The sequence below is a fragment of the Anopheles stephensi genome, chromosome 2, assembly GCF_013141755.1.
Source record: "Anopheles stephensi strain Indian chromosome 2, UCI_ANSTEP_V1.0, whole genome shotgun sequence".
In the NCBI taxonomy this organism is placed as follows: Eukaryota; Metazoa; Arthropoda; class Insecta; order Diptera; family Culicidae; genus Anopheles; species Anopheles stephensi.
In genome coordinates this window covers 8,770,822-8,795,461 of record NC_050202.1, presented here as the reverse complement: position 1 = coordinate 8,795,461, position 24,640 = coordinate 8,770,822, and the positions used below count along the sequence as shown (strand labels likewise).

General features: G+C 42.7%; 2 protein-coding genes and 1 long non-coding RNA gene across 3 annotated transcripts; 2 read left to right on the top strand and 1 right to left on the bottom strand.

Annotated features, from left to right (window-relative positions):
• The first annotated feature begins 14,197 nt into the window (after positions 1–14,197).
• On the top strand, positions 14,198–15,292 carry LOC118503785 (RNA-binding protein 45-like). Its single transcript, XM_036037461.1, has 2 exons — positions 14,198–14,551; positions 14,622–15,292. The coding sequence occupies exons 1-2, from the start codon at positions 14,265–14,267 to the stop codon at positions 15,187–15,189; spliced, it is 855 nt and encodes a 284-aa protein (XP_035893354.1). The 5' UTR covers positions 14,198–14,264; the 3' UTR covers positions 15,190–15,292.
• Positions 15,293–15,432: 140 nt separating this feature from the next.
• Positions 15,433–17,939, top strand: LOC118503784 (RNA-binding protein 45-like). The gene is made up of 4 exons (XM_036037460.1): positions 15,433–16,110; positions 16,184–16,662; positions 16,727–17,219; positions 17,413–17,939. The coding sequence occupies exons 1-3, from the start codon at positions 15,827–15,829 to the stop codon at positions 17,191–17,193; spliced, it is 1,230 nt and encodes a 409-aa protein (XP_035893353.1). The 5' UTR covers positions 15,433–15,826; the 3' UTR covers positions 17,194–17,219; positions 17,413–17,939.
• Positions 17,940–18,275: 336 nt separating this feature from the next.
• On the bottom strand, positions 18,276–22,420 carry LOC118503786. Its single transcript, XR_004905213.1, has 3 exons — positions 21,601–22,420; positions 19,341–19,513; positions 18,276–19,267 (listed from the first exon to the last, which is right to left on the bottom strand). It is a non-coding gene; the product is annotated as an uncharacterized LOC118503786 (long non-coding RNA).
• Positions 22,421–24,640: the final 2,220 nt, after the last annotated feature.

The following is a 24,640-nucleotide window of genomic DNA, read 5'->3' as shown; positions in this document are numbered from 1 at the left end:
AGGTGCTGAAAGCGATCGCCAAGAACAGCTCAATTAGCTCCCATTCATTCAACCAGCAGTATCGGATGTACTTTCGTCGCAATCAGAACCATCTCAGCATGCTGCCCAAGTCAAGGAGTTAAGTGTCTGACTCTTTAACAGTCGCTCTCTCTCTCTCTCTCTCTCTCTCCTTAATTTGCTCTCACACCCAGCAGAGGTAGCATCACATCAATCAACGTCCCCGCTAGCTGTCACACAATTGGCACCTGTCAATTCAAACACGCGAGTCGCATGCCATGCAGTGACAGACACAACCTCGACATGCTTCCCCCCCCTCAAGTGAGATCGGTATCGGTTACCACTTCCCACAAAGCAATAAACACTTGTCGAGAAATGACTCCCTCAAGAGGTTTCCTGCTTAAGAAGATGTTTACTGCTCAAGCCATCCTTTTGCACCGTAAAGCGTTACTCGGCGATTATAGCGCCCCAGAAGTGGTTTGAAACCATTTTCCAGATAATGCTAATGAAAACCGCCACTAATGGGCATACGAAGCAGAAAACACTTACAAGCGTTCCGGGCGCTTGTAGCACACTCGACTTAATCGGTTCTGCCGTGTGCAAACGCGAACGATAGCTCCCCGTGTGCTCGCTGCATCGTTTTGGAACCGCAGACAACGCACACCTTTCGTTCGCGGCGTGCGGTAGGAAGCTATTTTTAAGTTTTCCTCCCAGCACGTAGAAACACGCACCGGGTTAGAGAATGAAATCATAATCATAACCCGGGCGTACCGAGTTTCCTTCCGTGCTTTTTTTTCTTCCTTTTCCCCGATCGCTACTAGACGATAAACAAGCAGACGAGTTGTTCCGACCAGAGAGCTCTGCGTTCCGTTGGTTCCCGGAACGAAGCAAGCAATAATTTACGCCTCGTTCTCGCTCGATGTTTGTGGAGAAAGAAAATTTATGATAAGTTTTCCACCGACGACCACCGAAACAAAACGCAACAACCTTGCCCCGGTTTTGCGGGTTATTTTTTTGTGCGGTGTGCGTGTGTGTCCCACTCTCGAACGGAGAGTTTGTAGATATTTTAACTTAAACGACTTGTTTTGAGGGGTTTTCCAACTTGGGCGAGGGAGCTAAAGAACAAACAAAAAAACATTCTCAACTCAACCTTGCTGGAAGGTGTGGGAAAGGAAAATTATGTTCCGGTGATTCTATGGGGACCGCCCTCGCTTTCCCAGCATTCCAACGGACCAGCCAAAGTGTGACAGTTATTGGAGGTGAATTTTGCCGTTGGAACGACCACCGGGGCACATAGCTGCCCTCTAGCATTAGGGAGGGGGGTTGGTCATGTTGCTAAGGTTTTGCTTTTGCGTACATTCAGCTGACACTGCAAACCATCCAAGTGGAGATGGAGCGTGGGGGGAATTTCAAGGTGATTTAATGACAGGACGGAAAACAGATAGATTTGAAAGAAAATATTTTGTGTATGCTAAGATTCATGGGAGAGAGATTTGACTTTGATATGACTTTTTGGTGGTAGTGAGGTAGGTTAAAGATCGCAGTCCGATTTTTGTGCTAATTTAAGGTATTGTTGGAGTAAATAATTTTTAAAAATCAACTTCAAGTGTTTACATTGTGAAATCTTATGCTTTAGATAATTTTTTACTCTCTATGTAGCAACGTATGGATCTCTCTAAAGTGGAAAATCTCAAATCTAGCAGACGAAAGATCTCTTTGTACATAAATATGTTTACACGCCTGAAGTTATGCAATATTGGTGTCAAAGATCTGTATATGGACTTTTTATTGAATTATTTATTATCGGACTTGCTAGCCTCGATAGAGTAGAACACAGGTGGTGTTTCCCAACAAAAAGACTCTAGAGGTCCGTATAGTTGTCTTATTTCTGGTCGGCTAGAGCTCTGGATATCGTTACAGACGGAAGGAAATCTAATAGTTTTAGTTCTGAAAGGTAAAGAGATTAAGATGGAACGATCTAATAAAATCTATCTAACACTCTGCAACCAATTCATAACAACTCATGCTATGCAAAGTAAGTGGTGTGGTCCCACCAGACATCCTTTTGACTTCCAAAGTCTGATGACAACCCTTTGTATCCCTCAGAGTCAAAGTGTCCTTAAAATATTGATTCACCAGCTTGCTTACTTCCGAAGTTAGAGAAAAATTAAATTTTCCAGGATACGTTTAGTAGGGTTCAGGTTCCAATATTCCGACGACGATGTTTGAGGAAACCATCAGCAAGCCAAACACATCAATCTATTCCCTCCGGAGAGAAATATTTCACGCCACTGCACTGCATCAAACCATCAGGTTGCAACTAGAAAAGTTCACTTCCTAGACTCCAAGCTTCCCGTAAAGCTATACACCGTGAGACATTTGCGAGGTTCCGGCGCACCCAAACCAACGGAAAAAAAATCTCCCCGAGTCCATTCACAACGCGCGTACTGTGTGTGTGCATTTTACCGATACACCCTACAGAAGTTGACTACGGGGAAAACTCATCTTCCATCCCATTTTCCCGCACATCAAGCTCGCTGCAAGAAAATGGGATGGAAAACAACGATTCGGCACGACACAAAAACAAAATCTGTGCGCATGTGTGTCTCACGGGAGAGCGAAAGAGCGCCATCATCCCCTATCGTCAAGACAACGGCAACCGCAGGAGATTGTGAGGGTTTTTTTGTTGTGCGAGGACACCACCAGCGTACAATGGGCAGCTTCACTCTCGCTCACACACACACGCTCGTTGTCTGGCGACAATCGTAAATAAACATCATTGTTAGGCGCCAACTCGGAGGGACACCAGGCCTGCTCTATAAATGCCGGGTGATAATGCTCCCCCGGCAAGCGCCCGGAGTTGGGGATTTGGAGGTTTGCATCTTCTGTCCCGCTTTCGCTCGCACTTCCCTTTTGCTAGACGACCCAATGCAGTCATGTGACACGATCCGTGTTCCGTGTTTCCTCTTCCACACGGCACGTACACGCCACTCGTCTCGGCTACCTCGACCACTCCTCGACGGCACTCTTCAGTTTTTCCGGTTTGGCTCCACTTGGCAACGTGGATCCGCATTATCTGTCGTCACAATGTTTCTCCCCAAGCACCGGACCGGCAACTCATCATTCTTTTGTATTTTTAAAGAGTATGCTGGCTGGTGTGTTTGCGTTCCTTTCAGTTTCAGCACCACCATGCCCCATATCTGCATGGCCATTTTTCCATGGTGTTGGCTTTTGTTCTGCGGTTCCATGGTCATGCAGGTAGCGTTGCCATACGGCAAGCAATTTTGAATAGCCCACGTGGCCTATTTCACACTGAGTGGATTTCGTCTTGTCCCTGTGTCACCCCCCCTATGCTTTACCCTCGGGGGGATGATAATGACGCTGTTGGTTCCTCCCTCTTCACACTGGTTGGCGCCTCCCGATGGTGCGATGGGCTGCGAGCGAGGCACGCTTTTTAGTGTAGCTCGATAATCTAGCTGCAAGGAAGGGTGGGTCATTTTTTTTCCATACCACGCTCGCCCACCTTCCCCCATCGCCCATCGCGGTTCTGCATTTACTTCCAGCGAGTTAGTCAGACGAGTAAGCCATCGCTAGTGAAGCACGTCGCACGGTGAACATCAACCGTGGACGAAATCGCCCGCCCGAAACAACGATTCGTCGAAGAAAACTATATCGCATTACACAAAGCCGTTGTCGCTGTTGTCGGCGTCGCCGACGTCGTCGTGGTCGCGCTCATCTTCCTCGTGGGAAATCCTTTGTCCCTTCACCGCTACGACGACGCCGTCTTCCGAGTAGCTTTAGCATCGTCACCCGTTCAAGAACAGATACCATCACGCACTCACGCTCCGCGTACGGAATTCCATAAGGATCCAATTTCCGGACGGTGCGTCGGTGTTGTGTGGCTGTTGTTCCTGTCGCTGATCATCTGTCACGGTTGCTTGCGATCTCGCGGCAGCCGTTGGTTGATGAGCAGTCACGGTAAAGGACAGGGTGAAGTTGCTTCCGAGCGAATGGAAACCGCGTACCGTAGCCACAGAAGGCACTTGCGGATGGAACCGGGCGATAGATATAGAGACGGCCGTCAGACAGACAGCGGCACAGAGACGCAGCGCACATGGCAAACAAATCTTCTTTTTGAACAAACCTTTCGGCAGCAGAGAATTCAATTTCCTCGCGAAAGGTTGATACGAACAAACAAACGAACGAAACGAAATTGGGAAATTGTCCTCCAGCAAGAACCAGTCGAAGAGGCACGTACACGCAAACACACCATAAGGAAGACATAATCGTTCGCTTTCGATTATGATATTGACGTGATTGTGTTTGTCCACACGATGGTTTTGTGCGGAGTTAACTCTACTCCACTTCGGTTGGCATGTCCTTGCTAATGGAAAAAGAACAGGAAAAAACGGAAAAAAACCACCCGATCCACTTGAGTCCGGGTTGCGTGCTAACCGACAATTACCCGTGCGGACTCCTCATCGACGGTGGCAGTCCTCACCGGTGGAAATTGCGTTTGATTTGTGGTTTTACGTTGCCATCCACCCGAAGCCACCTGACGACGTGTCGGACAAATTGTCGAACAAAAATCCGGACCTTTAATCGCTGGTTGGACCATTTCACCCAACTTAATCGGTGATGGTCATCAGGCACTTTTTCTTGCTGGAGAGTGAAAGTTTGATGGGAGGGCTTGGGAGTCACCATTGGATGAAACCCCCATACATCTGCTCTGTTTTCCACGCCTAGTTCAAGTTGGGGGGGGGGGACATCTCGTGGAAAACTCTGGCTCCCCACGCGTTCAAGTTCGTTCGCTTATCGTGTGATTTTCCACCAACCATATGGTGGAAAGGACGTAAAGAAAAAAAAAACATAATCGATGTAATCGATCGTTTCATCGATACTTTATTTTCCTTTCTTTTGTTGATGGGATAACACTTTCGGACAGATTGAATGGTTCTAATGGGATCGATTGAACGCCCATCTCCGAGCAGCGTGTTAAGTGGATGTGCCTTTTGTTACGCCGGAAGCATCGCTGGTGCCGGATTTCATGTTTTTCATGATGCCCGCCGGTAATACTTTTTTTGTTCTTCTTTTTTTACTCTCCCGCAACACCAATAACGACGATTGTAACGATTCGATCTCGTGTTTCGATTTTCTTTTGGCCTTTTCCTATGCCACCGTAACGGTCGTTATGTAACGTGCGCACGTACACGCACGTGGCGTGGCGAGGGTGCGGCTTCATGGAAAATTCATGTCACGTGACTGCAAGGGCGAACACCGAGCCGAAACAAAGCTCTGCAGCGCGCATTCCCACCACCCACCTTAACACCCACCGCTCCCCACTCTCTCCACCCTTCTTTGTTCCCTCGAGAAACGAAGGAACAAAGCGGACGAAAACGCAGCATCCAGCACGAGCGGAAAGAGCGGGAAAAGCGTCACAGGACTGAACTGGTGGGACGAGAAAAAGAGAACAAAACGGCCGCGTCATACACGAGAGTAGAGCTTTGTGTCCATCAGCCGGCAACAGGTGGTTTCATCCGTATTATCCTTACCGCTATTCGGCCTGGAATCGAGGAACAGCATCCACAAACATGACTCTCGCTCTCGCTCTCTCTCTCTCTCTCTCTCTCACATACAGACGCTCACGTAAGAAAACACCGAAAACGCGCGTTACCATAGCAACCGGAAGGCGTTACGTGCGTTACGAGCATCATCAGTGTGCCTTTGTGTGTGTGTGTGTGCGTTTGGGAAAAGTTAGTAAAGCGGGTGGATAGAACATGGCATACCGCCACACCCAAACCCGATGGCCGATGGTTGATGGATGGCTTTTCCCTTTATTTTTTCCCCCATCCATCCACTTTCATTCACGCATTGACGACGAATTTTCACTTCCCTCTTCCTCTCTCCACTCCTTTCCTCTTGTTGGGAGGTTATCCACACCCACTCCTTTCCTCTTGTTGATAAAAGTTTTAGAGAGTTTAGCTGGGAATTTCCACCACATCAAAGAGAATCATTCCACTCCTTTTTTTGTTGCTGGTTCGCTTCTCGGCTCATAATATATGGATGTGTTGAACGGGCTTGTGCGTCTGTGTGTGTGCGTGTGTGGGTTTATGATCTGATTCGAATTGGGATTAAATTATTACCATGAACACCGGAGTCGTACTGGGACGTTTGGGGGTTTCGTGTGTGTGTGTGTGTGTGTGTGTGTGTGTGTGTGTGTGTGTGTGTGTGTGTGTGTGTGTGTGTGTGTGTGTGTGTGTGTGTGTGTGTGTGTTTGCTATACGTCAATGGCAAACCACTCGATTGCTGTTATAGATCGATCGATGGATGGGTAAATTATTTGTTTGCTTCATATCAGTTTTCCAGAAAGGGAAGCATCTACTCGAGAAGCGGATTATTGCTTTTCGATATGTTTGGTAAATTTTTGATAGAAAAATTGTTGAATTGTTTTATATAAGGTGGAAATTAGTTATTGAATCAGTTCATTTGTACCTTGATTACTACATTTTCTTCTCTTAATTTTTCAAGTATTTTATTACTTTATTCTTACTTATATTATTAAACCTGTAACTAGGTAAATTTAAAAAGTATATTAAAAATTGATTGATATAACTTTTATTCATTGTTGTGCCGTCGGAAGGGCGTTGAAAATCTAATCGTAAAATAATAACCTTTTCCTAGTCACTACAACGTTGAAAGGTTCACTTGGGATTTGAACCCCGCACCTGACGTGTGAAGACCAGCGTAGCTATCGCCGTTACCATCGGACCACCTCATAATATTTATTCAGTCTTTATTATTTTTTCCTGTTTAAGTACAATAAACCTAAGGCCAAGGAATATAACAGACTTACAGTGGTCGACATTAGAATAAGACGACCTAACATTATAAATTTTATTAAAATGTCTATTTTTTGCGTCATACAACTTAGTTGGAAAGTTTCTTGCCATTATTTTCTAAACACTTGAGTCAGAAAATTGAGTAAATAAAAATTTAATATTGATGTTGACTTCATGTAATTATTCCTGAAGTAAAAAATGGTTCATTGTTTCGGGTAAAAAAATAATACAAAAATTTTAGAGTTTAGAAATGTTTTTCCCAAATTTTGGTAAGATAAGAAGATGCCTTTTAGATGTATCGAAAGCAGTAGTTTGAAAACTGAAACACTTTTATTTTTGTTGGTCACTGTATTCTATTCTATTCAGCAAATTATATCACTTTTATTTAGAGTATTTCACATTTATTTTACTTAAATCACAGAGAGTTTATGTACTTTTAAAACCACATTAAATATCCAACAGCAGTTGTTCAAATATGAAGCTTCCAATTCCACTCTATACTTGGTTGAGTCCATCCAGGATAAGATGCCCTTTAAAGATTTAGCGAAGGACATATCTCCTAACCAATTTGCATTGCACATGTTTTGTAAATTAGTTCCAAGCAATGCTGCCAAAACTCCACTCCATAATTGAAAAATCCTTCATACAATTTAATGAAGTGTCACCCGCTTTACAACTCCTAACGACTCCATTCCACTCACACGCACAATATGCTCTAATTTCCGCCACCGACACCTTCACCGTGTTGTGCTGGTGATATTGTTTCGCCTCCTTTTTTTTACGACCATGCAGTACAAATAACCATTTGCCGGTTCAATCTACATACAAGCGTGCCATATTGGGGCTGTGCTAAGGGGGAACAGTTTTGTTCTTTCGTTCCTGCTTGCTTTTTGAGTTGATTTTTTGTTCACATTTTAGCAAGCTCGAAATTGCTATCTTCAAACATACAGCCAACATGGTTACGGTTTTATTTCCGCGCATGAATGCCTTTCCTGCATACGGCAACCAAACGACAACTATATAGGAGCTGTGGAGTGTTGGGCAGTCTTTTTGCCCCCCCCCCTCCCCCCCCGCTCTCATCCAGCGGATCCTTCCCAAGTTTTCCGAGCTCCTTCCTGAACCTTGCAGCAGAGGGCAGTAAAGTGACCATTTAATTAGATTTGCTCAGCTCTACTTGCACCGCTGGCAACGATGACGATGGTGGTAGCCGAGGGCAAACTAGTGTAGAAGGTAGAAATTGGTAATGAAATTTTACGACCACCGACTCCACTAGAACTACGGTGCGGTGTTGTTTCTGACACAGCTGGCAGCCCACGGGCAGACTGAGATTGGTTGGGTGCACATTAACGGGCAGTAAAAAAAAAGACGATGGCTGTTGTTGTTAAACGCTACGAAGCTAAATGTGGAGTGCTTTCAAGTGCATGCTTTGGGTCATAAATCTCGTTTTAAATTGGCCATTGCAGTTTATCTGTTTGATGCAATTATTTTAAGGAAAAATCGCATATAACTATGACTTTTCTTCTTTTAGATGAACTGTATAGTATTGTTATGCATTTATTAGCTGCTTCTTATGATATTCTTAATTTCTTGTACTATTTTATACACAAAGAAATGGTGTTACTTCTTAATTTTTGTTTTATTTTTGAGCCTGTCGTACTTATTTGACTTTTTAACTTGACATCAGATATTTAAAAATGATCTTCTAATTTGTCTTTCTTTTTCACTGTTCAACTTTTCTTGCATTCAATGCGCAAGCTTCACATTTCAAGCTGCATAATCTGCTAGCTTTTTCGCAACAAGTTCCAAGAACCATTTTCCTGAAAAGCTTTCCAAGTGTTCCTTTCATAATCGCTTACAATTCTTCCACGTGTGATAGATTGCTTGCAAGATGTGTTTTTCATATCATGCAAGAAATTTTCCCTCAAAGAAAATCAAAAGAGTTCCATTTCCTACCACGCAAATTCAAATTGGTGTTAGCGAAACGAATTTCCCCTATTTTTTCACCGCTTTTCCCTATGTACAACGCCCGCAACCAATCGGAAACGTTTACGCTCAACGGTAGCCAGATCCACCCGCCATCATGCGAGTGTTCTGTGGGAAAGCGGGAACAATTTTCCTACCCAGTCAATGACGCCGACCGTTGACAAACGAGTCCCGTGAGATGTGGTCTGTCTCCGGTCTGGTCGGTCGGTGTACTTGGTCTCTGTGTTGTAATGGTGTCACTGTTTTTCGACGTGATGTGATTGTTTGATTGAATTTAAACGATACTGCTGTTTCGCGCGTTGTTTTATTTTAATCTTCCGGGATTTATCTACCTTCGAGGATTTTTTTCACGAGGAGATACATTGAAATCGATCAACTAGTCGCGAATAGAAGAAAGAAAAAGGGCAGAAGTTAGTAAAAGTCAATTATTCCGCCCGAACAACTTCGGTTTGTAGCATGCAACGAATTTTTAAGTAGCTAAAGTTTGACCAACTTTTTATGTTTTATTTTCCCTTTTTGTTTTACTAATTCTTTCCTAATAACAAGCTCAGTCCTCATTGCCATGTGTCAATATACTTGAAGCACTCAATAAAGAAAACTCTTTTGCTCCAGCTCCAATAACACGCCCTTATCAATACAATTGCTCGTCGTTATCAACCAATCGATCGAAACAGGGTTGTTTTATTAAACTGTTTCATAGCCAGCCACAAACCAGTTGATTGTTTTACGTTTTTGCGTACTTTTATTTCGTGAGTGCTTCCTTTCTGTAGGTGTTAAATAACCATAGAACCTTGTTTCATTTTATTTTTCACCTCAAATACACCGTCGGACACTACTTATACAAAGTATAAAATGAAGCTCGCAAAAACCCCTCTGATTATGGTCCGGCGTTTTGTAAACATCATCAAAGGTTAAATTTATCTGCAAATCCGCTTTCCCTGCATTTGATGTTGCCGGTACCGGGTACTGTAATCCGATTGCTTCGCAATTAACCGATGATGTGACATTTTGTCCCTTTACGCCCAGCACGCCGCACGATAAATGTCATCGTCAACCAGCCGTCTGTCGCTTCATTTTCATAACCATAATTCATAAGTAAATATCACACCCACTTCACAACGCCCGTTTTTGCTGGGAAAAGCTATCAAAGGTATCCAAGCACGAGGTGTAATACCGTGCCGTAGCCACGTTACGGTTCCGTTGCTGTTTAAAGGCCAAATGAGGATTCGGACACACGTGTCACAGGTTTATTTTCACCCTCGGCGTTCAATTGACTGTTGACGAGGATTTTTTTTTTCGGCCCGTCGAAATGGAAGATTAATCAGCTTTGTGAAATTGATATTCGAGAGCTGGCCAATTGCAGTTATTAAAATGGTATATTCACTCCGTTTCGTTCTCACTCACTCTCTCTCTCTCTCTCTCTCTCTCTCTCTCTCTCTCTCTCTCTCTGTTTGCTTCTGTTAGACCGTATTCAAACACGTCAATTATGGTAATTGAAATTTATTTAAACCGACCAACCACTCGCTTCCATGTCGATTCGATTCTATTTGGTTTGTTTGCCACTCTCCTCGTTCGTCCACACGTTTTTATAATGTGTTCATTATGAAGCTGCTGGGTGTAAAAATGTCCTCTATTGGCCATTGATCCCTCAGAAGCTGGTCGTTCAGGCACCCATCGTAAAAACGCACCCATCCGTACCGGCAGCTGTGAAGCAAGGCGAGAAGCAAACAGAAGACAAGAAAAACACAAACACACAACATCAGTAACAATCAAACTGCACCCAAGGGAACTCATTTTCGGACGATTGCTTGCCAAACTACAAACAAGAAACACGTGTTCTGGTGCCTTTTTCTTTTTATTTTCTTGCAGTAGGGATACGGATTGTGGCAGCTCTGGAACAGATTGTCCACTTAACTGGTTACAACAGCTCCGTTTTAATCAGCCGTGACGTGAATGTGAGATTCCTGTTCATTCGGACATCATTTGTCTGGTCATTGCAAGAGGTTTGATGAGGGATTTCTCGAAGAATGGAGGATATTTCTCAGAGGGATTATTTTCTTTTCCTTCTTCTTCTTCTTCTTCTGTGGCACTACAACCTCGAGAGGTCTCGGCCTGCCATTTCTGGCTTTCTGTGACTTAATTTTACCCGTAGAAAAGTAGTCAGTCTTTCGTACGGGGAGGCGGTCTGGATGGGATTTGAACCCCGGCCCTGCCGTGTGAAGACCGGCGCCGCTGTCGCCTCGGCCACCGGACCGCCCCAATGTTTTCTTTTCCTTAGTTGTTTCTATTTTAGCTTTGTTTTTATGTTTCTTTTACTTTCTCTGTTTATTTACAATTTTTAAATATTTTTAAATTTTTTTTTGTTAGATCGTTTAATATTTGATAATTTAGAGTTCATTTTAAGTGTTTTTTTCAATCAAATGTCTTGTTTCAATGTTGTATCTTTATGTTATGTTAATTGTGTGATTTATTAAATTATTTTGAGTTTCTTTACATTATTTTTTCATGACATGGTCTTTTTTCTTCTCCTTATCTTCTTATCACTTTTCTTTTATTTTGTTTTTATTTGTTTACTTTAGTTACTTTCCTTTTGTTTATTAAGTTTGTGCTTCGTCTTACTTTTGTTTTGTATTGAATTGTTTATTATTCAACAATGTGTTGTAATTTGCTTAAGTATTGACTCATTTATTTATTTAATGAATTATGTAAAAAATATATAATTTTTGTCTCTATTTCCTAAAAAAAAATAGATAGTTCTCTATAATCCTCTAAAATTACAATTTGAATATTATGTTTAACTATACATTTCCTTAACAAAAAGTTCTGAAACCCATTTACCCTATTTACTGTTAATTTTTCTTTTAATAAAATCAATTTTAAGATATTTTTTTCATTTATTTGTAACACCATGATCCTCTGCTAACAAAAAACACAAAAGCATCCCATCCTATCTACCGTAAAGAATCTTCACAATCATCAATAGCTAAACAAACACCGCTTAACTTTGTTCACTCCCTTCCAGGGGTTGTACCGGCGCCGGTTCCCATGGGAATTATCGGGAGCAAGGGACCAAGCAACAATCCACCCGCTCGTTACCCGTCCTAATACCATTGTGTTCTGATTTAGTTTAGTTCAATTATGATTATTTTTTCCTGCGCTGTGTTGGTTGTTTTTTCTCCTCCACCATCGATACAAGTGTTGTCGTAGGGACTAGGGACGCTGCAGGGAAACGATTATGTTCGAATTATGCAAATGTCGGATGGTAGCAAGGTACTTGTTTCCTAATTATTTCTCTCTTTTCGCTGTGCACAACGAAATGGGCATGGCAGTTCCGGTCACGGTGGCTGATCTTGGTAAATGATTTTTTTGTTGTAGTTGTTGCTTGTGCTGGTGATTCTCTATAGTAAAAAAATTATTACTTCTTGCGAAAGGAGTTGAAATAAATTGCGAAACGTACTTATTGTACTGAGAAGTAAGGTTTGGAAAAAAGCTTTTATCTGAAGAATGCTACCCTGTTCACAATACCTCCAAGACGCAACAAATGACCAATAAGCTGATAACAATAAACGAGATAACATCTGCACTAATTCAATTTCCTGAATTGACCACAAATATCGGCCAGCTTCGTTCCGATACAATGGGAGGGGGGGGGGGGGGGGGAAATAATTCGACAAAATAAATCACCTCCATCACCTCAGAACCTAGGTCTCAGTCCATCACTGCACTGATTGCTGCTTACATCTCTTGGCCTTTCGTCATCACAATCGACAAACGATCGGGACCGAAATAATCCTCCACAAAATATGTTGCTCTTCAGCAAGGACTGTAGAGGGTGCGTTTGGCTCGCCCTTTCTTGAGGATCTGTTATGCTGTGTGTGTGTGTGTCTGTTTGCTTGTAGTGGAACGCGAAAAGCGGATTACATCTGGACTTACTGCCAGCAAGCAGCTGGTTGCAATCGGAACGCAAACTCACCGCTAATGGTGTGCAATATTCTGGAGATTTTGTTAGGTATTACTCATCGTTATTTTGCACAATTATAGAGTTAAAAATATACAAATATATCATCAAAAAGTAAGAAAAATATTCGCAAACGATCTTTATCTTAACCCATAAAATAGAGACATCAGTATTTTCTTACAGTGATCTACTGTTTACTGTTTTCAATTTTATTTCCGGCTTACTATACTAATTGCTACCAGTCCTTGCTATGGGGAAATGGGCCAGAAGAGATTTGAACTCCAATCCTGTCGTGTGAAGACCGGCGCCGTTATCGCCTTGGCCTTTATATTTTATTTGTGTTTTATTTCTAATCGTGACCAAAACTAATGGACTAAACACAAGTCAGGTTAATTTTAACCACCGATCTAAATCATCTACCATTGAAAACCCCACTTCTCTAGCGCGACACTATTCTTTTTATCTGCAATTAAAAATGCCTGTACAAAGTATCCAAATAGTTCCTTTTTCCAGTAAAAAGAAAAACATCCACACAGAAAGATCATCCTTAATCGGATTTCCGGCTTGTTCGCACACGATGCAAAGGGAGGAAAAAATACAAGTTGACTTTGTGAAATTGAAAATCCCGAACGCTCTTGCCCTACTGCCTCTTTCCATTCGAGTGAGATCAAAATCTCGAGCGTGAAATTGCGAAATGCATACAGGCCCGGGGTTTTCCCATCCTACAAACCGGGATGAATAGTGCAATAGCTGAAACGAATGCTGCCCAGAGCACTACTAATCGCCGATTAATTTTGCCAGCTCGTTCGCTTTGGAAACTGCAACCGGGGAGTGACCTGGCCACCAGAAGTTTCCACGTCCGGATGGTGGTGGTGTAAAGAAAAAATCAATTTAGCAAATCGGATAAGCGCAGCGATTGAAGTTCGGAGGGCTAAAATCGTATCGCTATTTTCGAGGACTTCTTTGGTCCTTTTTGTTTTGCATATCGTTTGCCGATCGGCTTCCGGGCGCTGTGCAGAGGCTAGGCTTACAAAAGCAACAACGGAGTGCTGGTGCATTTTTTGTTCGCACTCCTAAGCCCACGGTACCGTGACAATCCCTCCGCTCAAAACGAGCTTCATTTTGAAGTAATGAATTGATAAATTATTTAAACCATGGACGTACACTGTTTTCCATTGAATCGGTTCGATGCCGGGCACTCGGGTACGGCAGAGACAGATTAGAGATGCGTCAGGGAACCGTTTCATTGCTCGATTTCGATCGACACATGTTTTCTTTTTGTTCAATGACCGGTTATTCAAGAATTTGTGCTTGTCACCTGGATAACTATGGACCCGAAACAATCGACCCGTTTCATTGAGACACAGCACCAGACACATCTTGTCTACGGTGTCTACCAACACTGGCGGGCTCACCATCTTACCGCCGCTGAGAAGTTCAGTTCCAGCACACACCGCACCGACGCTACACGCACGATCGACGGAGACATGACTCAGGAACAGTCCACCGTACCGGACCTGAACTCGCCACCCTTCTCGCGGCTGTTCGTTCTCTGTGGTAAGCAGGTGACGACCGGCGCACTCGAGGAATTCTTCGCCCCGTACGGCACGGTTGAACAATGTCACATCGTGCAGGATCAAGCTACCGGCCAGTCGAAGGGTATCGGGTTTGTGAAGTTCCAGAAAACGTCCCAAGCAGCCCGAGCCCTCAAAGAAGCGGACGGTAAGCACATCGAACCGGAACCGAAAGCAATCAAAGTGGAGATCGCTTCCAGGTAAGTCTCGAGCGTCTCCTACACGATTTCGAGATACGTCCTGACACTCTCCTCCGTTTGGAAAATCTAGCACGGTAGAATCAAAGCCCTTAGACTGCCTCCGGCTGAAGGTGAAATGTCCCGCCGATCTGGACAGCGACGCGGTAAAGGCAGAGTTTAGCAAGATCTCAGCCGTCAACAGTGTTCAGCTCGTACCGGACAAGAAATCCCCCGGCAATAATGTAGCTTACCTAACGTTCGAATCGTTCCTCGATGCGGCACTAGCGTTCGAAACGGCCAAACCAGAACATAAGGCAAAGTTCGCTAAGATTAAGCCTCGCAAAGTTAGTCTCGAATCGCAGCCGCAGGAAACGAGAGGATTCTTCCGGCCGGTTACACGTCGTCGTTCATCGGCCCTGCTGCCACCGACCAAGCTGACCGTTCTGTGCAGTTCCACCTTAACGCAGAATCAAATCTGGCGCTTGTTTGACATCATACCGGGACTGATGAACTGCTCAATCTCGCATGACGGTGGATCGATCTCGTCCGCGACCGTTACCTACAACAACACGCAATCGGCCAAGTACGCCCGGGAGAAGCTGCACAAGTTTGAATATCCGATCGGGGAAAGAATTGTCGTGCGGGATGGAAGCGAATAAAAGTGGTCTCATGAAGTAGTTGCTTCAAATAAACTGTCGCATTGTAAGGTGTTTCTCGGAGTGAAGCATAGCGAAATAAAGGAATTTCAATCAAGTAATTTTATTTGCATACTTGTGGAAAACCTTCTTGGACTTCTTGGTTGTGCGGCATGATTAAAACAAACCGTCGAAGATCCGTGACTTTTTGGATATAAAATTTTTTGAAGAAATAGTTCCTTAAGTAAAATGTAATTACAACGATAAAACGTAAAGTTAAAGAATAAAAAAAAAATTAAATTAAAAAATAATTTCTGCAATATAAATATGTCCTCAATCCACATCTAATTTGTCCCAGTGTGCGCCTGGAAAAACTTCGTTCCAAAACAGCTGATTGTTTGACGTCTGTCATCTCCGGGTTGTTTAGGTTGTTTACGGTCGTTTTGCGTGAGGAAAGTTGTGGAAATTCTCTCAATTTACTGTGTTTTACTGTTTAAAAATCCGTTTAAATCAATTTTACAATCAAATCATTAGCAATTCCCGCTGTGCCAATAGAAATACAAATTAAGGAGCTGCTGACTGTATCGTATTTCTCGATATCCTGACGGCAAGGATTCACCTCCTTCCGGTGTGTCCTTCAGCTGGAATTAGCAATAAAACCATGGCAGATCCTAACCGAGCGAAGGAAATCTCCGAAGAGCCTCCAATGTCGAGACTTTTCATCATTTGCGGTAAACAGATCACGAAGGAACAGCTGATAAAGCATTTCGAACCGGACGGATCGATTGAGGAGTGTGTGGTGATAACGGACCGCAAAACGGGCCAAGGCAAGGGTGTTGCTTACGTAAAGTTTGCGAAAACGTCGTCCGCTGCTCGTGGGCTTCGAAAAAACGGTACCATCGTGGAAGGTGATACACGCCCGATAAAAGTGATGATTTCTGCCAGGTATGAAAGCGTTGGTTCGGTGCCATTATTCGCTTCTTTCTAATTTATTTCTTTTTTGTGGTTATCCTTACAGCTACAATCGTGATAAACAAAGTGATACATCGGCGGACGTCAACGAAAATCATTTCCTACGCCTCTTCGCCATCGTACCGAGCAGTCGAACGGAGGAACAGCTGAAGGAAGAGTTTGGTTGTCATGGAACGGTAACGCAGGTCCGGCTCGTACCGGACAAAAAGAACGACAAGCAGTGTGCGGCATACATAAAGTTCACCTCCTTCCTCGAAACGGCACTAGCCATCGAAAACTGTAATCCGCAGTATAAAGCGAAATTTTGTGTCCCACGCAGTAAGCTGCAGCAGGAACGGGAACAGAAAGGACAGCCGGCGGTGGATTCGGCTAGCCGGAAGCGAGCACATTCACCGGATCGATTATCGGCCGTGCGAGGCGACACAAAGCTGGTCGTAATCTGCAGTAATCAGCTTAATCAGGATAGACTGTGGCGTCTGTTTGACATCTGTCCTGGGATGAAGTACTGCAGCATTATCACGGCGAGTAAGTACACGATGGAGCTCAAATTATTGCTGCTCAGTTATATTAAAATTGGAAACATTTTTAGATGAAATAAACATAACAGCGGCGGCAGTCTATTCCAGTCGCGAAGAGGCACAACGAGCGGTGGATAAAATCCACGGCCTAGAATATCCAATCGGAGAAAGGATCATCGTTCGGTTTGAGGAGGAATTCAAAGAGGAAATCATTACGAAGGATGCCTTATCGCAGTTCGGACCACCGAAACCACTCGTGTCCGAACTAGTGCAGTGCGTCAAGAAAGCGTTCTTCATCTGTATGCCCGAGGCGGTTTCCGTAAAGCTCCTGACGGATGCATTTTGTCGATTCGGGGATCTTATCAAGGTGTATCTTGTACCAGGGAAAAGGCACGGCTACGCGGAGTTCGCCAGTGATATTGCGGCAAACCGTGCTATTCAGCAGCTCCACGGAATGCAGTTAGGTGATTGCCGTCTTAAAGTGCTGGAATGTGCCGAATACACAGGAGAAAATAAGCGAAACAGGATGGAGCATTAGGAACCAGGACAAAACCATTACCATGGGTGAGCCTGCTACCGCTATTTATGTTTGTTTTAGAATACTTTTTCGTTCCGTTTGTCTTTTTCGTTCGTTTCAGATGTGTTCAAGACCCTTTGGGGAAGTAGTTTCGGAGTGAATCGTAAAATGCTGGCTGATGATGATGATGACGCGTAACTGGCAGAGCTTACCATAACTAATCGTTGCTATCTTTTCCAGGTATGTAATCATGATGTTTTTAACCAGAATTGCAATACAAATTGTTGGAGAATACACAACAACGAACTAACACAACTTTGGAATACTTCCCGGATGGAAAGCTAAACCTTTTGAATTAGAAACCTTGAATTGCTACACCAATTACAATTTAGAAACGCCAATACAATTGGTAGCACTCTAAAGATGAGCCTAAACTGGAAAGAAGAGTAAAAGAAAATGAATTCAACTTCAACTACATCTGAGCTACATCTTGTAGGAATTTGGAAAAAAACCTAACAATTTTTGTAGAAAAGAATGGAAAAGAAAACGAACTAATTGAAATAATAGTGCTGATTTAATCGAATAGAACCCTTCACTATTTATTCTCCAATATTACGTACTTAGTTCTTTGCTTAGGTCAGTATTTTATATTTAACCGCATCTATTAGACATTCTATATTCAAACCCGAATCCATATTCTGTCTGCTCTCTTGGAATTGCGATCACAAAATAAAATTCACAAGATTCGCCATGATACTTAGTAAAAACAAGCGGGGTTTATACACTTTTTAAAATATTGAGAAAAGTGCGATAAGTACAAAGACTATAGTCCGGCAATTTGCTTGTCACCGTGTACAAGAACAACCTTCCGATGGTATGGTTAGAAATCAACTGACTCCGTTTGCCACTGCAGATGGAATCTGTGGCGAGCATTCCTTTATTGGGAGCTGCGCATGCCCAACGATCGCCATATTTCGTAAGGATTCTTTCAAAAGTTTTTTCAAAATATTTATATTACAGAAGTTCATGATTTTTTTTTTAAATTAATTTGAGATTGTCTTCAAGGATTGTGATATAAATGACACGCAGCTACACATTATGCCTTTGATAAGATGGTTGCTTTTATTTGACTGATGGGTATATTTACTGAATATGTTACTGCATTATGTTACTATTTGCTTGTCCGGTTAGAGCTATATCAGTTACACTGGATTGACGATGCATGAGAAAAAGCTTACCGCGTTCTATTCATTACGCCATGTTTAGAGTTAACATTTACGAATGCTATCGGTGTTACTACTGCTATTCTGCACACCTTGCTATGCTACATCAAATGTGATACGTTGCTAAGAAGAAGCGGGCATGGCTATTAGTATTTTACACTGACGACGACGATCCTTTTGACCAAGTGATCAAGTACACTTGAACTGATAATAGGGGAAACACAATGACGTATCACACTGATACGGCTTCTGTGATCGTCCGGGTTAAAAAGAGTATCTTGATACCGAACGAAGCCTAGCTGCTGGTAGCTCATGTGCTGTATTTATGTCCAGGGAACCATATTTAGATTGCTTATAGTTTGATGAGAAACAGGAGCCCATTTTAAACAACTCCTATACGATACAACGTTTTTCCGATCACCCCAGCTTAGATGTGATCCCGACCATCGTCCGGTGGATGCTTACAGAAGCAATCCGGCGGACATGCAATCGGTGTCGTCTCTGTTGGACAGTAGGTGCATCGCTGATGATGGTAGTCCTCGCTGGAAGGATAATGGAGGGGGGTTAGTTAGTTTACTGCAGACAAAGTTAAAAAAATTCTTCCGAGGATTCACCAAGTACATTAGGCGTTTTAATGAACCTGGTGCAAATCCTCTTCTTAGTGGTAAAGTTTATGTTACAATTGTTTCACGATTGTTGTCACACGTTTGTCACACATTTAAATGGGAAATGATATAAAAAAGGATTATTATGCTTCTATCAAACCCAATCTTCACACTGAAGAATGTCACCCATCAGACGAAAAGATTCCCATCACACCATGCGTAGCTCGTAGTCCCAATATTCCTGTTGCTGGCGAGCGATAATTGGTACTGCATAATTGATGAAATTAATTATAAATTTACCAGCAACGACAACATTCAGTTGTTAATCCGCTTCCGTTACCTTAGCAAGAAGTGCGTCCTTAATTGCTCCGCCGCTTCCAATAAGAACGGTGATGGCACAGATCTTTTGACGGTTTTAAGCCGCCGTGTGCTGCACGTTGTAAGACGGAAGCAGCCCTTCTTAAGCAAACGATCGGATAATGAGCGAAAAGTAATTGCTCCTTCAAGGCTATCCTGTAGGAAAACGAATGAAAAAAAGCGCATTTAAGCACCTTAAATAGTCCTCGGTTCGGGGTACAACGGCTTTAGAAATTGGGCGTGTGTCGAGTGGATTTGTTGAGCAAAGTACTCGTAATAAACAAACTATTTCTCCAGTGGAAGTTTGACCTGCCTTCCGTCGGTTCCCTATTTTGCAAACAAAAATGATAATGTGGCAAGAGCGAGAGAGAGAGAGAGAGAGAGAGAGAGAGAGAGAGAGGGGGAGAGAGCCTCTGTACGCCTTAAATGTAGCGTAAATCCTTTTCCATGGGAAAGTTGCAAGGGTTCTTCGCTATCAAGAAGCCAGGGCTAGGTCTAGGGAGTGTCTGTCGCTTTGTTTTGAGAAAAACCGGGCATGCCCGGTCGTCCGAGTGCGTTGTAACACTTCATAGCCTTTCCAGATGAAGGGTGTAATTGAATCGTTAAAGGTGGCGTTATCACTCAACGGATGTAGTAGGGTGGCTGTTCACGGCCATCCACCAAGCCCATCGGGATGTTTTGATTGTTTCAAGGGATTGTATCTTATTCCTATCGGCTTAGTACCGATAAGTACCGTGTTTGGAAAGGGGGGTGGGTTCTGGTAGCAATTACGGTGTAGAGATGGTAATGCATTAGGGATTATGTTTATGGCAAACAGATCACTTGCTTGCGGTGATAGATTTTTACAGACAAATATGGTCCGAATATTTACAAAGTTGTAAGAAGCATTTATGAGTTGTCGAGAACTTTGATAAAAATGTAAAAAGTATTCAAATAATAGAACGTAATTGCTTTTTGAACCTGTCTGTACATTTGTTGCCTAGCATTGGTTGGACTTAAATTGTTAAGATCGCTTTATCCTTCCTTGATTTTTATTTTTTAAACATTTCTTCATCTTCTTCTAGTGCCAAACCACGAAAGGTCTCGACCTGCGCTTTCTGGCTTTACTTGACTTGAATTTATCAGTAGCTGGATTCGTACGAGGAGGATGTCTGGATGGGATTTTATTCCCGATCCTGCACGTGTGACGACCAGAGCTGCTATCACCTTTAGCCTCCGATATTCTTGACACTTCATTCATATACTGTTCTTCTTGGTTTAAAGGCTATTTAAGACCTTTTAGGCCATTTTCTGACTTTCTACGGTTGCCAATACTACATACCCTTTATATCGGTTCCATCTTGTGATGGGTGCCTAGTAAATGCTAATAACGGACTTATAATTGCTTTGATATCATCTCATACACTCAATCTTATTTCAAAATTACTTTCAATGGCTAAAGTCTAATTTGGTCTTCACACGGCAGGACCGGGGTTCAAATCTTATCCAGACCGCCTCCCGGTACGCAGGCCTGACTACTTTGCTACGGGTAAAACCAAGTCACAGAAATCCAGAAATGGCAGACTGAGACCTCTCGAGGTTGTAGTGCCACGGAAGAAGAAAAAGAAGAAAGTCTACATTTCTTTTTAATGTATTGACATTTGTACGGCTTTAGACCTTTCAAATATATTGAAGAGTAAGTACAATTTAAATGAAAAAGGTAAAAGCTTCTTTATATGTTCTAAATTTCTGAATAGATATTATTAGTTTTGAAAAAGTTCTATCATCCTCTATCATCTACGTGTTTCAAACTGATCTCAAATGATATTACTTACAATAATAATATTTAATAGTTTATTAATATTAATATTTAGCTACTACAAATCCAACTTATAACTAAGCCACTGAAAAGCTTATTGAGTGCATGTAATGTTATGTAAATAACAAAGATGCTGAATAAATAAACCTTTGAGTATCACTTTGCTTTAATTTTGACACGACAATGCCAACATAAAATCCCGTCCATTATTCTGTATGGAGCAATGATCAACCCTCTGAGCGGGTAAATAATGTTTCGGTACAAAATACTGGCCCCTTTTCATCTCCTTCCAGATGTCTGGAGGCTTTAGCGTCAAGGAATATATTAAGCAATTCATAAAATCGTGCGATTCATTTGAACGATATGAGGAAGAAATAAAAAGCATAGATATTAATACAAGTTGCTATTTGAAACAATAAACAATAAAAAGCAAACTTCGATTTACCCGTTCGCTACACTCGTAAGTTCATCTAATTGGCTGAACGACCTGCTTGTTCTGTGTTGGTACTGCAAAGGTGATCACTACGCACAAGTAACTCTGTTCATTATTTTAAACTGCATTTCCACCTGTTGCTCACATGTAGAAACTCTCTGTCGATGATTTGTATACAACTACGGATCACAAGCTGTTGTCCTACACGTCCATTCGAACAAGTTACAGGACAACAGGCTGTTCTTTGACTCTAGAAATGTGTCAACATGATCACGCTCGGAGTCACTCACTATCACTTACTGTTCCAGACACAAGGCCTCATTACACATTTCACGTACCGTAAACTGCACCAAGCGTATCACAATTGTTTGTCGAAATTGATTCCAGGCACAAATCAACAACACTTTCACATCACCAAACGTATCACTATGATTCGATTACTCGAACGCCACTCTCTGTTACTAGCATCGGATAACAATAAACGCGCCCAGAGGTAGACCAAGGCTCGACTGCTGAATATTTGAACGATCCTTGCGTTGCGTGTGTCATTGCGTGGTCCGTCGCTCGGTAGCAATGCTAGCCGTCGGCAAATGCCGCTCCAAACAGGCCTGCTACGCGCAACAGATCGAGTAGCGTGACGGAGATAATGGAAAATTGGTTCACAACTTAGCAGTGCCGAGGAAGCCTTGGGGCTGGGTGATGTACCATCTCGGGGGAACAATAAGGGCCGAGCAAACGCACCCAACACACACCGGAGCTGGCTGAAGCGACAATCTATCGCCTGGTGGCGGGAACGCGAAATACTGCGCGCGCCTGAATGTATGTAAAGGAATGACAGCGCAGCGCTGAGTCTCCTGATTGGTCGTGCTGCGGTTCTATTGTGAGGGCGTGATTTGCTGCTACCACATCGCTCTACTACAAAATTCAATTACACATACTAAGGAAATAGATATGTTGCTACGCGTTTATTACCTCTAGCTCCATTCACTCGTACCGGCAAACCGAGGCCAATGCCTGCAGTGTATTTAATAAAGACCTTGCCCGGACGAAGCTTGTCACAAATTTAGACTAAGCGTCCCGTTCGTCGGATCCAATTTTCCTGGATCCTCCTTTTGCCGCTCCCATTCTACCCCGGCCACCTTGTCTTTGTGTCGTTGGATATAATTGTTTTATAAGCTTCATTCACCGTCCGCCATTGTGTGGAGGTAATAGAATTTAAACAAGACTATTGATTTTCCTACAAACGGAGGTAAAAAAAAGGGATGGGAAATGGCAGCATCCGGGAAGCAATCTGACTGAATCATTATCGTTTACTTTTTCGGTCCGCAAAAAAACCTCACCATACTGACTGACGTTGACTTTTCGGCTATGGCAGCCAGCACACAGCATGCCCTTCAGCTTCAGGAAGATAAATGAGAGCACAACTCACACCCAATTTATACCGGAGCGTTCCACGGGGAAGAAAACCCCCCCGTGTGTCTACGTGTGTATGTGTTTGTTTGTTTTCCCCCGGGGAGAAAAGGGCTTGCCTTCCGCCGTGCCTCCGTTCCTCACCGGGGTCGCGTAATTGAATGCGATTTGTGGTGTGAAAATTAATTAAATACAAATTGAGTTGATTATCGGTGAGCGTGAAGTTCGCAATCATCCTGCGCAAATGCGGTGGATGGGTTGGTGGGTGGGTCTCTATGTGCTGCTGGAAAACGGGTTGGATGGGATGGTTTTTGTGCGGGACGCGACTGAAGCGAGAATGGGTTTGCTTTATTATTCATTTTTCAATTTTCCTACAAAGCGAACCCGAGCCATCCCGGGTGCGGGAATAATGTTGGCATCGGTTTGGTTCGGTGTTGCAGTTTTTGCAGGGCGCGAGTTTTGAGTGGTTTATTGCCGTGGGAGAAGGCTGTCGAATTATGTATGCATTGTTTGCAAGGATGAACAGTTTATCCCATTGTAGAAGTGGTTCAGTGTAATTTAATCGGATAATATTAATGATAGTGTTTCTCTCTTGGAGGGTTTTCGAGTTTGGTCATTGGAGAATTATTATTTTTTACAATTATTTTTGTTTAAAAAAGATTAAACATTGTTGAACAAATGAATTGAATTTTACCTTAGTCTTAGACGTTACTAACATCAGGATTTATATATAAGATTTATAACCAGTTTTGATAATTTTGGAAATTTTATTTATTTTTAAATAAATTACTATGATTTATTTTATTTTCTTATTTTTTATAATAATAATACAATGATAATGATTTCACTTAATATACTTTACACGACAATACGGCTAGAACCCGTCAGATTGAAAAAGAAATGGATAATATATTTTATGCTAGCTTAATTTTTAAATTAATTTACTTAAATTCACTAGCCTCTTTAATTTTTTAACTTATTTTAACTGTTATTAAACCTTTAACAGAAATTAAGCTAAAAAGGTCTACTACACACTAATTTCTTTCCAAAAGCGCCAGAAAGACAACAGTGGTCGGCGCTTGAACTCTACTGTATGCTCCTCCTGCTTTTTCCGCTAGGAACTCCTTGCACTATGTATTTTCAAGGACATATGAGGCATAACAAAGAATTTTGCTTGTATAATTTACAAAACAATATTTAAAAATATTTACCGATAGCTTATTTGATATTTTATGGCTCTACAAAGAACTCATCATCAATAAACTAAGGTGAAAACAATCGCTTGCAAACTGATATAATATAGCCGATTCGTGAAAGGATTGTGATTGGTTTATTTACCTTTCAAAAGGCGGTTTTGGAAGCGTTATTTAAGGCTGCGCGTACGCTATTTACTTTTACCGCGACGGCCAATCTTTAATTATGTTTCACTCCTCCTCCTTCGTGGAATGTGCATACCAACAGGGGGTGGGGGAAGTGGTGAAGAACGGTTGGGCGGGGGGTGGCATATGATGCATCTCCGCCCAGGGCGGTTCTTATCCATCGCTAACGCACCACGCACGCACACTTTCATTGACCGCTGGCCGGGACCGGAAGCGACCATTCCTGATTCGAACCCACGGTTGTACGGTTCTGCGTGTTGGGC